General features: G+C 39.5%; 2 protein-coding genes across 10 annotated transcripts in view; one reads left to right on the forward strand and one right to left on the reverse strand.

Moving 5' to 3' along the window:
• AOPEP (aminopeptidase O (putative)) overlaps positions 1–15,738 on the forward strand; it is a 197,547-nt gene extending 181,809 nt beyond the window's left edge. For 4 of the 5 annotated variants that reach the window (XM_081213656.1, XM_081213654.1, XM_081213658.1 and 1 more), the window contains 3 exons: positions 7,817–7,903; positions 11,743–11,945; positions 13,833–15,738. In XM_081213656.1, the coding sequence (XP_081069782.1) occupies positions 7,817–7,903; positions 11,743–11,883 (228 nt within the window). In that variant the 3' untranslated portion in view covers positions 11,884–11,945; positions 13,833–15,738. The remainder of the gene's footprint in view (positions 1–7,816; positions 7,904–11,742; positions 11,946–13,832) is intronic. The other variant, XM_081213657.1, reaches the window with a different exon arrangement.
• FANCC (FA complementation group C) overlaps positions 9,378–19,213 on the reverse strand; it is a 72,470-nt gene continuing 62,634 nt past the window's right edge. Inside the window, exons 17-18 of one of the 5 annotated variants that reach the window (XR_014013114.1) lie at positions 15,878–17,487; positions 9,378–9,480 (exon numbers count right to left, since the gene is read on the reverse strand). The gene's annotated coding sequence lies outside the window, so the exon portion shown is untranslated. Of the gene's footprint in view, positions 9,481–15,450; positions 17,488–19,213 lie in introns of those variants that run through there. The other 4 variants (XR_014013116.1, XR_014013117.1, XR_014013115.1 and 1 more) reach the window with 4 other exon arrangements.

A 19,213-nucleotide genomic window follows, 5' to 3' on the forward strand; every position in this document is an offset into this window, starting at 1 on the left:
GTTTCCTAATGAGCCACTCAGTCTGCTTAACAGTGAAAGTCTTCCTCACTAATAATCTGATCCATCCCTCCATCTGCAAGAGTTATTCCGTCTGGCTTTTGTGTGCTTTATTGCCTTGCAGAGTTTTCAGTATATTAATGGTAAAAGTTATACCTACTCTCGGGAATAGTTTATGGAAAGTCGACAATTACCGAGACACCAAGAGATCACAATGATGTGTGTGGTATAAATGTTTGGAATAGGGCAGTAAGCACAGCTGTGCCTCAGAAAGCTCCCTCCGTATGTTGAACGCTGCTAAAAGAGCATATATGTGTCTCCTTATTTGTACGTGGCAAGGAAATATGTTGCATTGAATGCTCTCATTTCAATATACTGTGTTAAATGTAGGACACCCTAAAGGTCATAGAACTGCAGGCTCTGTGTTGCGTCAGTGTCTTGTGCCTCATTCTTCAGTAGGAGGGTGACATGACGGGGGACGGAACAGCAGACACAGGAAGGGAAAGTTCTTTCTTCAAGAAGGTATTTTGCAATCAGTCTCCTCTCACTCCAGTCCTTATTGTGAGGCCTGTATCCCTTTATCTTTCACTATAAACAGATAAACGGAACTAGTGGATCCTGCAGCAAAATGTGGGAGCACGAGGGAAGGTTCATTCAGGCAAAGGGAGTCTTGGAAAGATAGGAGTGTTTCACATATTATAGGTTCTGCCCTGTTTTGGTGTCTGCCTATTGATATCATTTGAGGTTCTGAGTAGTCCAGAAGCCTTTGGTACCTGTTGGGTTATAACAGCAGGGAGGATGGCAAGGTGTGCTTTTGCCACTGGGCCAAGAAGAAACCACTGTAAATCTGCTGTTTTTAACTAAGTGGTTTACAAATATATATATATAATAAAACATTTTATTATAGATAAAAACAGGTATTTTAAAATATTAAAAAAATGATAACAGTATCTAAAAAGAAATAAAACACATGTTTAACTTCAAGTCTGGGTTTTGTTGTTGTTTAGTCGTGTCCGACTCTTTGTGACCCCATGGACCAGAGCATGCCAGGCACTTCTGTCTTCCACTGCCTCCCGCAGTTTGGTGAAACTCATGCTGGTAGCTTTGAGAACACTATCCAACCATCTTGTCCTCTGTCGTCCCCTTCTCCTTGTGCCCTCCATCTTTCCCAACATCAGGGTCTTTTCCAGGGAGTCTTCTCTTCTCACGAGGTGGCCAAAGTATTGGAGCCTCAGCTTCATGATCTGTCCTTCCAGTGAGCACTCAGGGCTGATTTCCTTCAGAATGGATAGGTTTGATCTTCTTGCAGTCCATGGGACTCTCAAGAGTCTCCTCCAGCACCATAATTCAAAAGCATCAATTCTTCGGCGATCAGCCTTCTTGATGGTCCAGCTTTCACTTCCATACATCACTACTGGGAAAACCATAGCTTTAACTATACGGACCTTTGTTGGCAAGGTGATGTCTCTACTTTTTAAGATGCTGTCTAGGTTTGTCATTGCTTTTCTCCCAAGAAGCAGGCGTCTTTTAATTTCGTGGCTGCTCTCACCATCTGCAGTGATCATGGAGCCCAAGAAAGTAAAATCTATCACTGCCTCCATTTCTTCCCCTTCTATTTGCCAGGAGGTGATGGGCCCAGTGGCCATGGTCTTCGTTTTTTTTGATGTTGAGCTTCAGACCATATTTTGCGCTCTCCTCTTTCACCCTCAGTAAAAGGTTCTTTAAATCCTCCTCACTTTCTGCCATCAAGGTTGTGCCATCTGCATATCTGAGGTTGTTGATATTTCTTCCGGCAATCTTAATTCCGGCTTGGGATTTGCCCAGCCTTTCGCATGATGAATTCTGCATATAAGTTAAATAAGCAGGGAGACAATATACAGCCTTGTCGTACTCCTTTCCCAATTTTGAACCAATCAGTTGTTCCATATCCAGTTCTAACTGTAGCTTCTTGTCCCACATAGAGATTTCCGGTAGGCTGGCCTAAATAAAAATATTTCAAGCAGTTGCCAGAAAGAAAACAGCTTGGTGTTATTAGGCAGGGAGCTCCAAAAAGTGTAGGTGCTGCCACACTAAAGGATCAGTTTCCTGCAAGCGCAGAACAAGTATTAAAGGGTGCCTGTTGATGGGGCATATCTCTAGGGTTTCAGATGGGAGACATGGGAACCAAGGTGGCAGTCATAGTCCCACCATAGCAATGCATATATAGACACGTTTCAAGGCTGCTAAGGAACAATAGTCATGTCTATATATAGTCACCCAGAGAACTAACTTTTTTGTTTTTTATGCTGGCTTTTTATGCCTTGTAACTAACTGATGGATGTTGTTTTATAGATGATGTTACATTTACAGTTGTACCTTGGAGGTCAAATGGAACCCGTTCCAGAAGTTGTTCGACTTCCAAAATGTTCAAAAACCAAATTGCAGCTTCTGATTGGCTGCAGGAAGCTCTTGCAGCCAATCAGAAGCTGTGGAAGCCCCTTCGGACGTTCGGCTTCCAAAAGAATGTTCAAAAACCGGAACAGTCACTTCCGGATTTTGATCGTTTGGGAGTCAAAACGTCCGAGGTCCAGGGTGCTTGGGATCCAAGGTACGACTGTATATTTTTGTGTGTGTTTATTTTGCAAGCTGTCTTGTGAGGACTTTGTACTAAAATGGCAGGACGTAAATATTCAAAGCAAAGAATGAATGAAATGAAATAACTGTACAGAAATAAGTACTGATATAAAATTGTGTTAGGACTAGACTCATTAATTCGGAAACCAAGAATGGAACTCTGGGGAATCCATTAGTCTATTTTCAGGAACCACCTTGCTGTTTTGCTTGGCTTTTATCTGTCTTCTCCAACCTAGTGGCTTCCATATGTTTTGGATGACAATGTCCATCATTTAATGGTTCTGTGCATTATATGTATCTTGGGGTATAAATATATTCAAGTTCCCTTTGATATTTGGTGATATTTGGTTAAGAGCTCAGCTCTTGTGTGTATAAGAGAAGCCAAAGTCAAAAGCAGATCCTGGCTCATGCTGCTTAATGACATATCCCTGGCATACGTAGCATTATTTAGTCCAGAATACCATTCAAGAAAGTTGGGTCGGAATGTAAACTTTATATAATCACCAGTTTTGCATAACACTTCAAATTGTTTGTCTTGTTCATACGTCTTTTAAAGGAATTTTTCCTCTGAGATTACTGACCTGAACAGGGCAGTTATGACATACATGGTCTTTTTATTATATCATAATTGCCTCTCCCAGATTGAGCATTGCTGGAAATTTCATTGAAAGGGAACAATGTCCATGCCAAAACAAAAATCCAAGTAAATGTCAGCTAAAAACATATGCCAAGCCCTATATTTTTAACAGGAAGCATAGGAGGCACATATTTGGTTATAGTCAAACACACGTCACAGCTATTTCTACAAGAACTGCAGGCACAAAGATATAAGTTGGAATGATTTTATTATTTCATGTGGGCTGAGCAGGGATGGGGAGTTGCTGTGTGAATACTTTTTGCTTCCCATTAAACATGTCTTACCTTTTGTTTTCACACATATTCCCAAAATGAGGTAAAAGGAGATGGGTGTTTGGTGAAAAAAGGAAGGCTTACCTATTTCCAAGGCAACCGGTCCATTGCTTCCTTATCCAATCACACATTGACTAATTGAATCAGAATGTGGTTGGGACATTCCTTCCTTCCCGCCTTCAATGTAAGGACTGTAGGCAGCAGAGTTTGCCCTCCGTGATTCGGTCACAGATCTAGATCACAGCACTGTGGCATTTCATGTTCATCACATGATCTGTGATTGGTTGAGATCATACCATGAAGAAGCCCTTTTATAAGCCATACATTCACACAGGGGCACCCAAATAACAGCAGGTGGGGAAAGCATGGCTTCAAACAGGAACAACAGGGGTGTAGAAAAAGTTTCCCATTCACTAGGTTCTCGTTGCAATTTTACAGCAAAAGAACCCAACTTCACAAAAGTTTGGTGCAGCACAAATTTTATTTACTAGAGCTTCAAGGAAACTGATACCATGGTGCGAAAACTGTAATCTGTTCTCTCCGAGTGTGGGGCAAATCCAGGTGCCTGTCCGGGTCTGAGCAGCAGGGATACAAGCACATACAACTTTTAATCCAAACTTTTCTTCCAAAATACCAACCCAGCGTATTTGGAAAGACTCAGTAACCTTTAAGTGTGTATTGTTGACCCATTTTTGATGGGCTACTTGCCTTAATGGGGAATGATCAAATTATAGGCAAGTTTTCATTTTGTTGTTTCATTAAAAGCACCTTAAAGAAAACCTTTTGGGGGGGGGGGTGGCAGCTGCCAGTTAAAGACTGTGATTTGTTTCCAACAAAATCATCACATTAGCACAAGGACTTAAGCATGTGCAATGGGATTTCCTCTCTCTTCAGAACAGATGAGGGGGACAAGTAGAAGTGGATGCAACTATCTCATTTTCAGTCTACATGAAATGTACTGAATAAACCTAAAACACTCGCATGTAAGAATTCCTTCCAGACAGGAAGCAGCTGCATTCAGATGTAATGTTTATGATCTTCCATGGTTTGAAGGATCAAGAAGGAGCACTGTTTTTGCTGCGTGCTTCCTCTCATACTCCCCTTTTCTTCCATTCGTACATCCTCATTTGATCAGGCCTTTTTTACACTTACACTCACACAGTGAGTGTAATCCAAACAAGGATTGCAAACCAAGATAAAACTGTCTGAACATAGCCACTGTATGCAGTGGGGTTTTCTCCCAGGTAAGTGTGCAGATAATTCCAGCCATATGCATGCAGCTTTATATGACGGAGCAAACATTTGAGTATACTATAAAAATACACCTGTATTTTAAAGCTATAAATTTTAACACCCAAGGCTGAATTCTTGTACTTAGGCTGCTGAAATCCCACAGAAATCATGTCTACAGCTGCAGTTCTGTACATAAATTCTTTGGGCGTGTTGCATTAAATTCAGAATAAACATGCATAGGATTGCACTATAAATTGTAGGTCAGTGGTGAATATTGATGCTGTTTTCACTTGCAGGGATGGCATAATGTGATGTTTTGTGTTTTAATGTGTTGATGTGTGGATGTAGCAGTTGTATGCAACATTCCACAATAAATGCTTATTTGCAGGAGCAACAATTTCTTTTATGTGTTCCCCAACCCCACATTAAAGCTAAATCCTGCTGCAGTAATCATCTGTTTGTAATAGACCTTGCTAATCAGTCTTGCTCAGTCTGTAGAGTTGCTTATCCTTTTAGATAAATCCTTATTATGAGCCCACAGTGGTCAGTTTTGATCATTTACTTGGCTTATTTATTCTATGTATCTGATATGGTAAAACAGCAGTAGCCCAGCCTGTATAAGAAAAATGGCTAATTACTTCAGCACAGCCCAGACAGATTGTAGCACAAACCATTACAACAGTTATTTCAGATTTCAGAGGTTGACACCATTTTCTTGGCAAGGATGGCCCTATCAATAGGCAGTATGTATTTTGGGGGATCATGAGAGGAATGCAAATTGATGTATATAATTTTATTATCTTTGCATTTTGCTGCTAGGGAAATGGGGTGTGCTTGGGATTTTCTCCCATAGGTTCTAAAGTAAATTGGCTGCCCTTGGGTACTTTGACTTAAGGTATGATGGGAGTCCATTTACTGCTCCACCTCAGACAGCAAAACATCTTGAGTAATCTCTGTCCTCCAGTCTGTATCTGTCTCTAAGTGTTTTCAAGACTAAACTTGATCAATCAGGTGCTTGACCTTGTGTTCGATCTGCAGACATTTATCTTGTTACCTGACACTCATGCAGAAAGACATTAGTTTAGATCAGGGGTCATCAACCCAGCAGCCTTTATCGGTATCCCCAATAGGGACTCTGGACTTGGAGCTGTCATTTTTTCAAAAAGACTCTTCTATTATAGGGGGAAAGCGTTTTTTAGCCCTCTTAGTTATGAAATAAAATGGGCAGCTAACCTTCCAAACAATTTCTGTTAAATGAGCTAGCCTGGCTACAACATTCGCACACCAATTCCTGCCTTCTTCTGTTCCCCTTGTCGTGCCACCTGTTTGCACGGCAGGACCAGCCTTGGCATCAGACCTTCTGGCAGGAAACTTTTGGTGAGGAGTTATTATGCTAGATAATCAGCACAGGCGGTGTACTCGGCTATAGAATGTCACCTTAATATTTATTTATTTTACATTCCATTGCATAATGGCTTTGCTTTCTCCATGATGCTTTTGCTGCAACACTGTTTAAAAGCATTAGGGGCTGAAATGGATATCCCTTTTTGTTTAATGTCTGAAGAGGGGCCATAATAGCAGTACTCTCCCCTTTCTCCCAAAGGCTTAAAGATACTGGCATCTTCACTGTTTGCACCTGCATTAACATGGAAACTGCTTCCTTGTGGTGCCATACCACAAGCCAACTGTTGGGTGGCAAAGACCAACATGATTGGACTTGTCCAGTTGCTTCATTCACACACATTGTCAATGACCTGATTGCACCATAGGACAGCAGTTCCCAGCTTGGTTTTCATCATTCAAGGCATTTCTGTGAAAGAGTCCAGGCCCACTGCCCAGACTCATTGACAGTACCCCCTTCCCAAGCAATGTTGTGGAATTATCGCCATTCCCCCTCCCTCCCTCCATGGATTTACCTCCCATGTTTTTATTTTTTTCATGGCTGTGCTGCCTCTTCTATTTTTGTTGTTTGTATGTATGTTATAGAGACGCGGGTGGCGCTGTGGGTTAAACAACAGAGCCTAGGACTTGCTGATCAGAAGGTCGGCGGTTCAAATCCCCGCGAAGGGGTGAGCTCCCGTTGCTCGGTCCCTGCTCCTGCCCACCCAGCAGTTCGAAAGCACGTCAAAGTGCAAGTAGATAAATAGGTACCACTCCGGCGGGAAGGTAAACGGCGTTTCCGTGCGCTGCTCTGGTTCGCTAGAAGCGGCTTAGTCATGCTGGCCACATGACCCAGAAGCTGTACGCCGGCTCCCTCAGCCAATAAAGCGAGATGAGCGCCACAACCCCAGTCGGCCATGGCCAGGGGTCTCTTTACCTTTACGTATGTTATAAACATTGCTCTTTCTATTCTGTAATGTTATAATGGGCTGTTTCCATCTTGGAAAGGCAACTTATCAGTGCTATGAATACATAAACCCCTGGTGGATGCTGACCAGCAAGGCCATTTCCATTCCTTTCACCATACTTGCCAGTCATATAAAGCTTGGGCTTCCAAGTATAAGCTGGCTGTGACCTTCCATAAACCGTGTTTATGGAAGACAGTCGTACTCAGCTATGAGTGATTGCCAAAGAAGAAGAAGCCCTCTGTGAACACTGATGGCACAGTTTCTTCTTCTGAGCTGTCTTATCAGCCCCAACTGTGCAGAGAAAGCTCTTTCATCACACTATTTCACAATATTTCTCTCATTTTAAACACTGACCTGTTAAAAAAATCAGTTTGAGAAATAATAAATAATTGAATGAAATAAGGCATTTCAGTATAAAACAATTTTGTAAGTTATTCTATATCAATACAATTCATTTGCCAATGTTCCTATCTATAGATATATTGTAACAATCCTGGAAAGGGGTTATTTAGAATTTCAGTGTTTTTCATTAAGCCACATTTTATGTTTAGTATGTCTGGTTAGTATTAATGATCTGTCAGGGAGAAAGGCTTGATGGCCAAGTTCTGAAGATGGCAACTGGTGTTAAAAATAGGAAACTGCATTTTAATGAGCTTTATTTAACCAGTTGTAGTTTCTGAAGCTAATCTTTTACTTTTCTTTCTCATTTGCTAAAGGTTCGACATCGATGGTGTGAGCTTGTTATCAAACATAAATACACAGCAGGGTATGTTGATGTTGAGAAATTCCTCAAGGAAGACCAGGTCAGTACTATTTACTAACATTTGCATTAAGCCAGAGTATCATAGGTATGTGAGTGTTGGTATCTTGAAATAGGGATAGATGAAACTGCTTATTTTATGAACAAATTTCCTTGATTCATTTTTGTACAAGAATACATTTTTGACTGGAGAACTACAACATAAAATTTGGAGGCAAGGAAATTTCAAAGGTTAGCTGCATTTCAATTCCGCGTTTTGTTTCGTGGTGTGAAATGTAGTTCACATTAACAATGTGAGGCAAACTGATTTCTCCCCCACTGCTCATTGGAAATTACCCTTAAATGGTCCCACCAATAAATCCTATTGTATTTGTCATAACTTGTGTGGACCACATCAGCAGCCTTCTGACAGCAGCGTTGCTACTGAATGGGGGAAGGGGTGAGGCAGCAAGGTCTGGGCTAAAAACGCTACTAGAGACCCTGAGGCTGGTTACTTAAACTCTGCATCCCTTAGCCTAACTCTTGGTCACTTGCAATTCTCCTCTGTTTCCGCTTTTTTCAGTTTTCCTTCTCTTCTACTCCTCTCATCTCCATTACATTGCTCTGGACCAGTTTGGACTAACTTTCTTCCTTGTTCTTTAAGCTGTTGTTTTCCAAGATGTTTTGCCTGCCCCATTTCTTCTTTCAGACTTCAGCAGTGGCCAGCCAAAGGTACTTAGGATTAGACGAGTTCAGCCCCTAACATCAGAGCAGCTCAGTTCAATAGTAGTTGGACATTGCTGGGCTCCTGAACGCTGCAGAATCCACTAGCTTGTAACAATATTGCCCTGAGCCCATGGGATAAAGTATCATCCAAGTTATTTTAGTTGCTTGGTTTGTTCCCCTGCCTGCATGTCCAGACCTTAAATAAGGGCACATGACAACATTTTAGCATAGATTAATTGTATTAAAACCGTATTTCAGATTTTTTAAAAGATGCAATATTCACGTCACGCCAATTGGAAAAATAATTATGTCTCCAGTAAGCATAGTGTTGTTATGATTTTGTTTTTCTATGTATAAACTAATGTCTGGAGTGTAGCAACTACCGTATTTTTCGCTCTATAAGACGCACCAGACCACAAGACGCACCTAGTTTTTGGAGGAGGAAAACAAGAAAAAATATATTCTGAATCTAAGAAGCCAGAACAGCAAGAGGGATCGCTGCGCAGTGAAAGTAGCAATCCCTCTTGCTGTTCTGGCTTCTGGAATAGCTGCGCAGCCTGCATTTGTTCCATAAGATGCACACATATTTCCCCTTACTTTTTAGGAGGGAAAAAGTGAGTCTTATAGAGCAAAAAATACGGTACTTCCATGAAAGGTGGGTCGAAATGCATTGTGCTTTTCATAGAAGTAGCCTCTGAAATTTTCCAGATTTCCCACTTCAGAACACTTATACTGTATATTTACATTTGTGTGCTGTTTGAGGAGTAGAATTCCTGACACTAAAGCTGCAGATCACTATCGGTCTTTTATTTCAATCATCTCCAAGAACTTGTGCAATCTATGGAATGATAATGCATGAAACTGAAGTCTTATGTGTTTTCCAGTAGTGAAAGGGGACTTGGTTGTTTCAGAAGTCTGAGGAAAATGCAAATGCCACCATTAACATTTAGAGTAACAGAACCAGCAGTGTCTACTAAATTTGGATGTTTGATTTATGGCTCATGGAATAGTCAATCAGAATGAGAACTCTCAGTGTCGGTTTTACTTTCCAATTTGGCAGTAAGTGGTAGGTTGGTGGAATCTTGCCAACAGAAGGGATTTTTTTCCAGCCGGAACTCACCAGAACTCAGTTCTGGCACCTCTCAGGTGGGCGCCATTTCCATTCTAAGAGAACAAGGGAGGTGTTCATGGTGAGTTCCAACACCTCTTTTTCTAGCAAAACAGCACTAACCAACACTGTTTCCCCTAGATGTTAAATACATACTAGTCAGTATTTGTAAGAGAGATGTCCCAAAAAGTTTTATGTCTATTGTTCTATTGCAGTTTGCAGAGTAACTGTTAACTATTCTACTGAAACTAGTGCAATTTTCATAGCAAGAACACAAGAATCACCTTGTTAGGTCCAACCAGGAGGCCATCTAAGACAATAGTGCCTAGCCAGGTGCCCCTAGGAAGCAATATTTTAGGAAATCATGAAGCTAGTCCCCCACTCTGGATTGTTCCTAGCATACTGTTTGATACATTGAGTTAGAGCTATGAACTATTAATTTGTCTCATACTTCCTTCATCACTGCAGGGGTGGATCTATGGACTTGCAGCTGTTGGGCTCCAACCCCCATCAGCCAATACCAATACAATCAGTGGTTAGGGATGATGGTTGCTGGAGTCCAGCTACAATGGGAGGACCACAGATTCCCCAGCCCTCCACTAGTGACTGGTATCATAGACTGTGGTGAAACTTCACTACAGCTTGTGGTTTCTGTAGGACAGGCAAATCATGAGCCTAGGTTTATATGTAACACTAAGCCAAGCCATAGTTTAGCTCCAGGTAGCAGAGCAGCAACAGGACCAGAGGAAGTGTGCTGTACATATGCTCATTTTCGCTAAGACAATTTGCATTAGTGTTACATGTGAACTGGGACACTGCATGATTTTGAATTCTAATACTTTTCTATTTCTCCCCTTGTACTTTTACAGTGTCCATGATTTTATACAGTGCTTCCTTGGCATCCAACTATAAGCAATGCGTTAAAAACGCCTGTAGTTTTTCAAAAGTTAGAAGTGCCTATATAACCATCTATTGTAACTCCAGGATCTTAATTTTGAAGTGGTTCAAACCAGTTTAGATCCCATCCAAATGCATATGGAGCTAGGGTTTTTATTAAGTTTCCGTGACCATTCTGTTGCCTAATCACTCAATTTGGATATATGCTGTTGCAACTGCTCACAGTTTGAGGATTTGCCATCATAAATAATCTAGAATCACATGCTAATTTGACTTTCCATTAATCTTTTTTCAGATCATTTTTAAAAATTAAATCGCACTGATTCTAGTAACAGCGCCTTCAGAAATCCAACTGCTTATACCTCTTCATTGCAAAAATTGTTTATTTTTACCCTCTGTTTTCTGTCTTTTAACTAGATTCTGGCCCAAAGCCAGTGACTGAAACTAATAGAGTTGTTGAAGTTTTGAAAAAATGACATAACATGGTCATATGTATTAAATGCACAACGGCATGAGAAAAAGTGAAATTTTAGTTAATAATATGGCTACCTAAGTTTTGCAAAACGTGACTTCTTAGCTATATGCCTCCCACTTCTAGAACCAACTCTGCAAGTTCTAGAAAATGGAAATAGATATTAGTCTGTATCCATAATAAATTGCTTGCTTGCTTCCAACTGCAATCAACCAGATTTTTAAAATTCCCCATGGTTGCAGCAGGCATGATCTTGTATTTTCAGGATAGTACAGAATTACTGTCTGGGTGAAAAAGGTTCTGTAAAAATATTTCAGTAGAAGACTAAGTTTTATTCCAGTGAGGCTCACTTGGCTATAAAGATTTTGACTTTTCAATCTCAACTACAAAAAAATGTTATAACATATTATATAGAATATTAAAAATATTCTGAGTAGACCAATTGACATTACTGGGCATGGCTAACATAGAACTATTAAATTACAGTGGATCTACTTTGAGTAGACCATAGTAGGAAATAACTTTGTGGGTTTCCAGTTCTGTTATGCTTTTTAAAAAGTCTTACAAAGAACCCTGAAAGTAGTTAGGATTAAAACTTGTGCATGTTTAAATTGTAAGTTTGGTACAGCTGCTGTTACCTTGAAAAGCACCACACTGGAATTGATTATATTATAGGATTATTGTTTTCTTCCTCTTTCAGGCAATGGGTGTCTACCTATATGGAGAGTTAATGGTGAATGAGGATGCAAAACAACAAGAAATTGCACGTAAAAGTTTTGCCACAACCCGTGACCAAATGGATGCGTCCTCCGCTAAAGTAGTGGCAGAGATGTTGTTTTGATGAGGTGGTTTTTCTTTCCCAGATAGTTCATTTCTCAGGGGAAGAAAATAGTTTATGAATAAGTTTATTTATCAAAACCTAAAATCTCTTAAAATCCTCAAAGTAAAGAAAGCTATCCAGAGAGGGAGCTGTGTTAAAAAGTAGGATAATAATAGGGTAAAATCATAAAAGATGGCCAAGAATGTTTCAATGTAAGTTTTTGAAAGAAGCAGCTTTCTCCATGGTATCTGTATTTCTATGAGCAAGCAGATACTTTGAAATCGGGGCTCTGGCTAAGATTGTTATAGTGTATCATATACAAACTGTGTTAAAAACATAGAACTCTTGAGGCTGAAAAGAATCCACACAATTTTTACATACGTTTGGAGCATGTGAGAATGGCAAGTGTTACAGCTTACATTCTTGCATAGTTGCTGGTATCTTTGATGGGAGCTCCCAGCAAATAAAAATTACCTATGCTCTTCTAAATATATGTAATATTTGGATATATGTGTGGTAGAAATAGGTAACTTTTTATTGTATTTAATTAATTAATTGGTTTAACATGAACCTTTTTAATGCCTCATTTGAGGCAGGATTGCCAAGGGAAGATAACAACTTTATACCAAGTTGAACATCATTTTGCTGGCCAGTTTTTGCAGTACCAGGTGAGGCTTGGACATTTCTTATGTATGGCTTTTGGAGCAGCCTGAACCCATTTATAAATCATCGGCGTTCCCTCAGTTTTTATGTGATCAGCATGTTGTGTAATGCTAAATAGAACTGGTCTTTGCCATCCTATGGTGGGCATTTTGACAGCCTGTGATACAGTTGGACAATGCATTAAACAGCAACTATTTTAATACTGTCGTAAGTGGATAATTTACTCTGAAATATTTCCTTTTCTATTTGGTTTATGTTATACAGAATAATTAAAGTTTAGTAGAAGGATCCTTTCCAGGCTAGTATTCCTAGGTTTTCATTTAATGAGGTTAACAATTTAAAAGGCACAAATAATTTGGATTATTCACATAACTTTTAAACGAGGTAGTATTAAAAGACCAACCAGTAACAAAATTGTTCCACTAGAAATGAATGCTTAGGAAAGGATGCACCAGGATATAAAAAGTGTTAATTGTGTTTGTGTATTTTTATTTTTTGTATAAAGGGCTGCTCTGGTTATGAAGTTGAATATGGAAAATCTTGTTCTTCATATGTGGGGGGACAAAGATATACCAAATAAACTGGTGAGCTTTGCTTGCAAACATATATTCAAGCTTGGCTTCTGGTTAATGTAGATTATAAGGAACTAGCAAAATGTGGTTTAGTGATTTGATAACATGTTCAGTTTCACCTTAATGTTTTAAGAACAGAGTCAGAAATTCAAATTTAAAATGGGTTATTCTTCTACTGGGTGAGCAATTCATTCAATCCACCACCCTAATTTTATTAAAAAAATAACAATTTATATTAAGAACACTTAACTCTGTTGGCAATAGAATACTCTTCATACTGTTTTATGAACTTTTTATACTGTTTTATAGAGCTGATACGTATGATTTGTTTTGAGTAGCCCAAATGGTGAGCCAACGAATATTCTAGCATGTAAACGAAATGAGTGAAAAGATTAGCTTTTTCAAGTTATCTTGATGGAAAAGAGAAAAGCCACCCACATTTCCTTCGTTTTGGTTGTTTGGGTTCCTGGCATGCTGATTTGTGACTTAAGATTAAAATCACATTGCCAGGGATTACCACATAACCATGACATTGGCATCTGTAACTGCATGTGGGTATGGCAATCTCATATCCACACTGTTGGAACCCCTGAATCTACTTCTCCTAAAAATGTACAGACAAGTCACTGAAGGACTTCAGCTGCTACTGTAACTATGTTCAGATGAAGACCTCTCTAGCGAGGTGCAGAGCTTAGCTGATTGGTGAACAGTGACTGATTTCCTCTTTGTTCACAGTGGCTAAGTTCTGCACCTGAAGAGAAGGTGAGATGGAAAACTCTCTTAAAATGTTGACTGCTGCTGTAGTAGTATCATAGCACATGTTTGCCTGGAATCTAGTTTGCAGATTGTAACAGGTGAAGAAGCCGTGGGAAAGGCAAACCCTGTACCCTTCCTCCTGCCAAGAACGCAAAGAATCCACGTGAGAAAACACCCTTGCTTGGCTACAGTATAGAAGTAATCAATAACTGGGGAAGAGCCTAATGCTAAAAAGTATTGTATTTTATAAAAGAGTGTGCCGTTCTTAAAGCAGCCCCGATGGGTGCAAAGTCCAGTGTGTATATTGATATTAAATGGCTGTTTCTTATTGGAACTGTCCCCTTGCAGCAGATACTGTTCCTGGCTGTCGATGGACCCGTCCTCCGGTGCCTACTGAGCTGATATCAGTTCTGATTTTATATACTGGCTCAGTTCAGCAGGAACAGGAGTCGAGCCCTAAAGCAAAAAAGATTCTTTTCTAAATGCACAGACGTCTGTGAAAACCTAACTCTTACTTCATGTCTGAAACCAAAGATAGAACAGACCAGTACTTTGATGTGGATCACAAACAAATCCTTACATGGACTACATGCCATGCTCTTGCAAAAGGAGCTAGTAGCTTTGCCAGTGGGTGGGTGAGGTATGTGTAGGCTGTGTCAAGTTAGGATTACTCCTTCAATGAGGAAGCATCCTGGCTACTTCATTCTGGCATTCAACCTACTAGTTGCTATTTTCTGAACAGGGGAAGAATGTTTTGTTGTTGCTCTTCTTTCCAATTAAAATATATTTTCAAGGAAGCTGTGCTGGTGGTCACAGAATACTACTGTGGTGTGACTTTTTATACTATGCTGTGGAATACTGGACCTGATGTCTTCTCAAGTTACAGTCAGCCTTATGACAGAGCATGTGACATTCACATGGATATCAAGTTCCAGTTTCTACTCCGTTACATCTGTTGCGATTCTCTCCCACTTCATGCATACAAGGAAAATGAGATTGAGAGAGATGCCTCCTTTCAAGAAGGATAGTAAAGAAAAGCCATCCCCTACATTACTGAACTTTTTTACAAGCATTCCTTCACTGTGACAGAGTAATAAGTTTTACCACTGTTTCCCTTGCAGGAAAGATCAGAGACTTTTAATGTATCTTCTAGCAAAGGCTGGTGGTACTAAGATTTCATTGACCTTGGACATCAAAGGAACAATTTATGTGACTGCTAAAACAACCAGCTGACAAACATTTTACCCCATACTTTTCTTTGCCAGAGGGTAATGGCAATGAAGCAGGAAAAAACTCCAATATCCCCTCTCTTCTGTAAGTGTCTGTGGCGCCATCTTATTATCTGCCAGAAGACACTTTATTGTAATATTTATCATGAGGTATTATGCACACCAGGCCAGAAAATCACCGGAGACAGATTTATTTAAATAGGTATTTTGTACTACTTTTGCATTTAGCAAACTGATAATTAAAATCTGCTGCAAAATTTAAAGTCGGTTTGGAGCAAACAAGTAATTACTAATCTAAATTGTTAATATTGAGCTTGTGGACATTTTTATCATGTTTTAGCACAGCTACAGGGAAAAATAACTAGATGCAAAATGGACCCTTGGGGGATGTTTTCACTAATAAAATAATCTGAAGAAAACTGAAGTGACAAAGATGTCTGTCTTTCTCAAGGTCTTTTTTATGGGTAACTTATTGCCACAATATTGTGAGCACACCATTAAAACTCTTAACCATGAAATATAATAGTGACAAGCAGGTCACATCACTTTGCTATGAATGAAGCTAATCATGTTACTTATTAATCACAGTAGTTGTGGAAGTCCTGTCTTGTAAAATAATGGCAATAAGCTTTATAAATAAACAATTTTGTAAATCATGCATGTGCCAAAGTTGTATTTTCTCCTTTGTATTTCGTCTCAAAATTATCAGTCGGTTTACTGATGACTACAATAAGAGAAGGAGAGAATAATAAACCTTTATGAATGCACAAAACCAGAAACTCTGTTCCTGCTTACCTTCCTTAGGGGCATTCACCAAGTGCACATACGCACACAAGAGAGCTTCTCTGTCTGTGGTGTCCAACTCAAAAGAGTTCAGTTCCCAAACTTTAATTAGCTGAAATATGCTCCGACAGCAGTCCTGGATTCAGTCTTCCAAATTCAGGAGAAATCTGGAGTTTGTATGGCACCATACTGAGTTACTGCAGTCACAGTTAATGTAGACCTTTTGATGTATTCAAGAAAGGATCTGCTGCATTCATGAAGCAAGTTATGCTCTATTTCACAGGTTTTTTTTTGCAGAAAATAACAAAGAGAAAGCAAGTAATTCTTTTGTTGTTCAAGTGTGAAAGATGCAAAAGCTGAGTAAGGCGACTCAAAATGTATTTGCCACTGTACATGAAGGAGCTGTTGCCTTTTTTCTGTCCTTGTGATTTTATTTTGATTTGTTAAATTATAAATTATATTGCCGAGCATCTCTCTCAGCGCAGCCTGTTAACCTAGTGAAAAAGCATTGCCTTAAGTGCAGCACCATTGTTGGCGTCATCCTCTATGGATTTAGCTTGTTTCACTGTCAAACAACAGGGATGTTGCCCAAGGGCTACAGTTCCTACACTGAGTTAATAATTCCTCCTGGATTACATAGATATGCCAACTTCCATTTGTTAAATAAAATAAACTTTTTCTCCCAAATATCATACCCTCTCTGGTGGGCAAGAACACATTGTGCTGGCTATTATTTTGACATAACAATAGATTACGCTATACTATATGCTGATTTGCCAAATTGGGTGGATCAGTAGTCTAATTTAGTATAAGGCGACTTCTTTGTCTCTCTGGGATAGAGCAGCACCCTTTGCACCTCCTTTACCATGTAAAACTCTGGATCATGGTAGTGTAGAAAAGGCATCAGACATTGAGGAAGAATTCTTATATAATTGCTTAAGGCAATACAATTCATCTAATAAACTGAACTCTACAATCTTTACTTTTGAAAGGGCCACACAAGACACTGCTGTGATGAGCTGACGCAAGTTAATTTCTTGGTGTCTCGCAAATTAAGAGTTGGTTCTATGACATGTTGAAATTGAGTAAACCAATCCAGAAGTTATGCCAAATAACACAGATAGAATTTGAAGTCAGAGATTGGTAAGTAGGGCTGGGCAATATCTAGTTTTCAACATCGTGATATATCAGCAGCTAAACATTGCGACTGAAGGCTGTGCTTTGGCAGCTCGGTTATTTTGAAACTGTTCTCACGATATGGTCTACAAACCAGTGTTGGACAATGCATGAATACATCACCCAACCCTACTGGTAAGGTCTTTTAAGACTGTTGACGCAGTAAATTAGGAATCCTAGGCTGCTGCTTCATGCACTTGTTTCTTTTCTAACAAAAATGAATTGAAGAATCTTAAGATTTCTACCACAAATTGGAATAATTCAACTTCATGTTGAGGCTACCAAAACCTAAATATAAAAGCCCATAAAGCATTACAGTAGTGTACCTATTTCCTTCTTCAGAACCAGGCGGCTTGCTTGAAGAAAACACTGCAGAGGACTTTCATTTAGCTAATGGCAGTGTAGTTTCCAAGAAGACAAAATGAGAGCAGAAATAGATGCAAGCTCTGCAAAACCATCAGGAAAAAAGAAGCAAGCATGCTGTCTTCAAACATAGAACTATTTGCCTGACCCAGTGCATGAAGGAGTTGTGACATAATTTACAATTAAAATTTACAAGAAACATGGAAAGTGGAGCGATGTCAAAATAGGAATAATTTAGGAATCCACAACACTATCCAGGGAATTACTGTAGTGACTTTTTTTTTATCCCACGCTGTAACAGATGAGCTTAATTCGCTAATAAAGAGAAGTACTATGATTAAACCAAAACAAGCAAAAAGCAAATTTAAAATAAACGGGAAAAACCAAATTCTTAGCAGCAATGAATTCATGAAATTGTTTTCTTTTTCCTCTCTTACTATTATTTAAAGCAAAGCAATTGCTTGGTAGGGACTATAGTACTGAAGCTTTGCTGCTGTCAGCTGAAAGCAGCCTGGGGTGTTTTGAGTTGCTTTGAGGGAGGGAGGCAGCTTCAGCCTGAGTTAGCTGTATGATGTTGGGCATTAAAAGGCCCCAGTCAGTTTTGAGTACACTTAAGCCCTTCAGAAAGCAGCTCTAGAGGTTTTAACGCCTTTAAAAGAGTCAGACAGATGGCTGAAGGAAGATAGCCAGAATAAGCAAGGGAAACTCCTTTTTGGCATTTGCTCTCATATGGACCACCCTCATGCAAATTCCTGGAATCAAAGCTAAGGTAGCATTTGAAATTGCAACCATGAACACGTCTTTTTAAAAGTTCAGGCAAGCATTTGAAATAAAAAACACATCAGTTTTCAGGCATTAGGCTGCTTGGTAGGTGGACTTAAACAGACCCACATGTTGATGTTACTGAGAATTATGAGCACTTGAAGCACCTGCCAATATGCTGTTTTTCTAACCTTGGTGAATACTGCAATGCACAGACTGCAAAGCGTCCAATAGTAAGTCTAGGAGCTCCACAGGTGTAGAGCAGTAGGAATAGTACATTCTCTAAATAAAGGGAGGAAAGCAATACTGCTCTGCCTCTAAATTAATATACGTATTGAAATACAAATTTTTGTAGAAAATCAATTAGAATATGCAAAGTATAATGAATAAATACACTTGTATAAAAGTTTATAATTTGTATGCATGAGTGGGAGGAGCACATGCCAATTAGAGAGCGCAGGGAGATAACTCCCCATCTTTCATCCAGCATGATTTATACATTGTTGGAAAGCTCCCTCCTCTGGCTGCCTCAATTAGGTAGAACAACTTCAGGCCTGTTCCACAGTCTTGTGATCCAAGTTGAACCCATTAAATTCCACCCCAAAACACTGAGCTGCGCACTGAACCCACTAATTTGTAATGCAGAGCCTTCCAAACTTTTCATGTTGGGGACACACTTTTTAGACATGCATCATTTTGCAACACAGTGATTCAGTTTTGCGTAATTTCATGAAATGGTAATTCACTTTTACTAGCAAACCGGAGGTGAAACTAACCCCTTTCTAGCGACATACCTGCGCACTGCAGCTGATGCACTAATGTGTCACGACAGTTTGGAAAGCTCTGTTGTACTGCCTTGTTTGCATATGGAGATGTCTGCTGACAAAATACCCAACATCTGAAATAGCCACATCATAGTTAGAATGGTGAAGGAAGTACTCCCTTTTCTAGATGTTTTATTGCAATATATTCCATATTTTAAGAAGTATGTGTGTGTAAGAGTTTTATTATCCACACTTTGGGACAAGTCTTGAATGGAAAGCTTGC

Source organism: Podarcis bocagei (genome assembly GCF_964188305.1).
Source record: "Podarcis bocagei genome assembly, chromosome: 11".
Taxonomy (NCBI): Eukaryota; Metazoa; Chordata; class Lepidosauria; order Squamata; family Lacertidae; genus Podarcis; species Podarcis bocagei.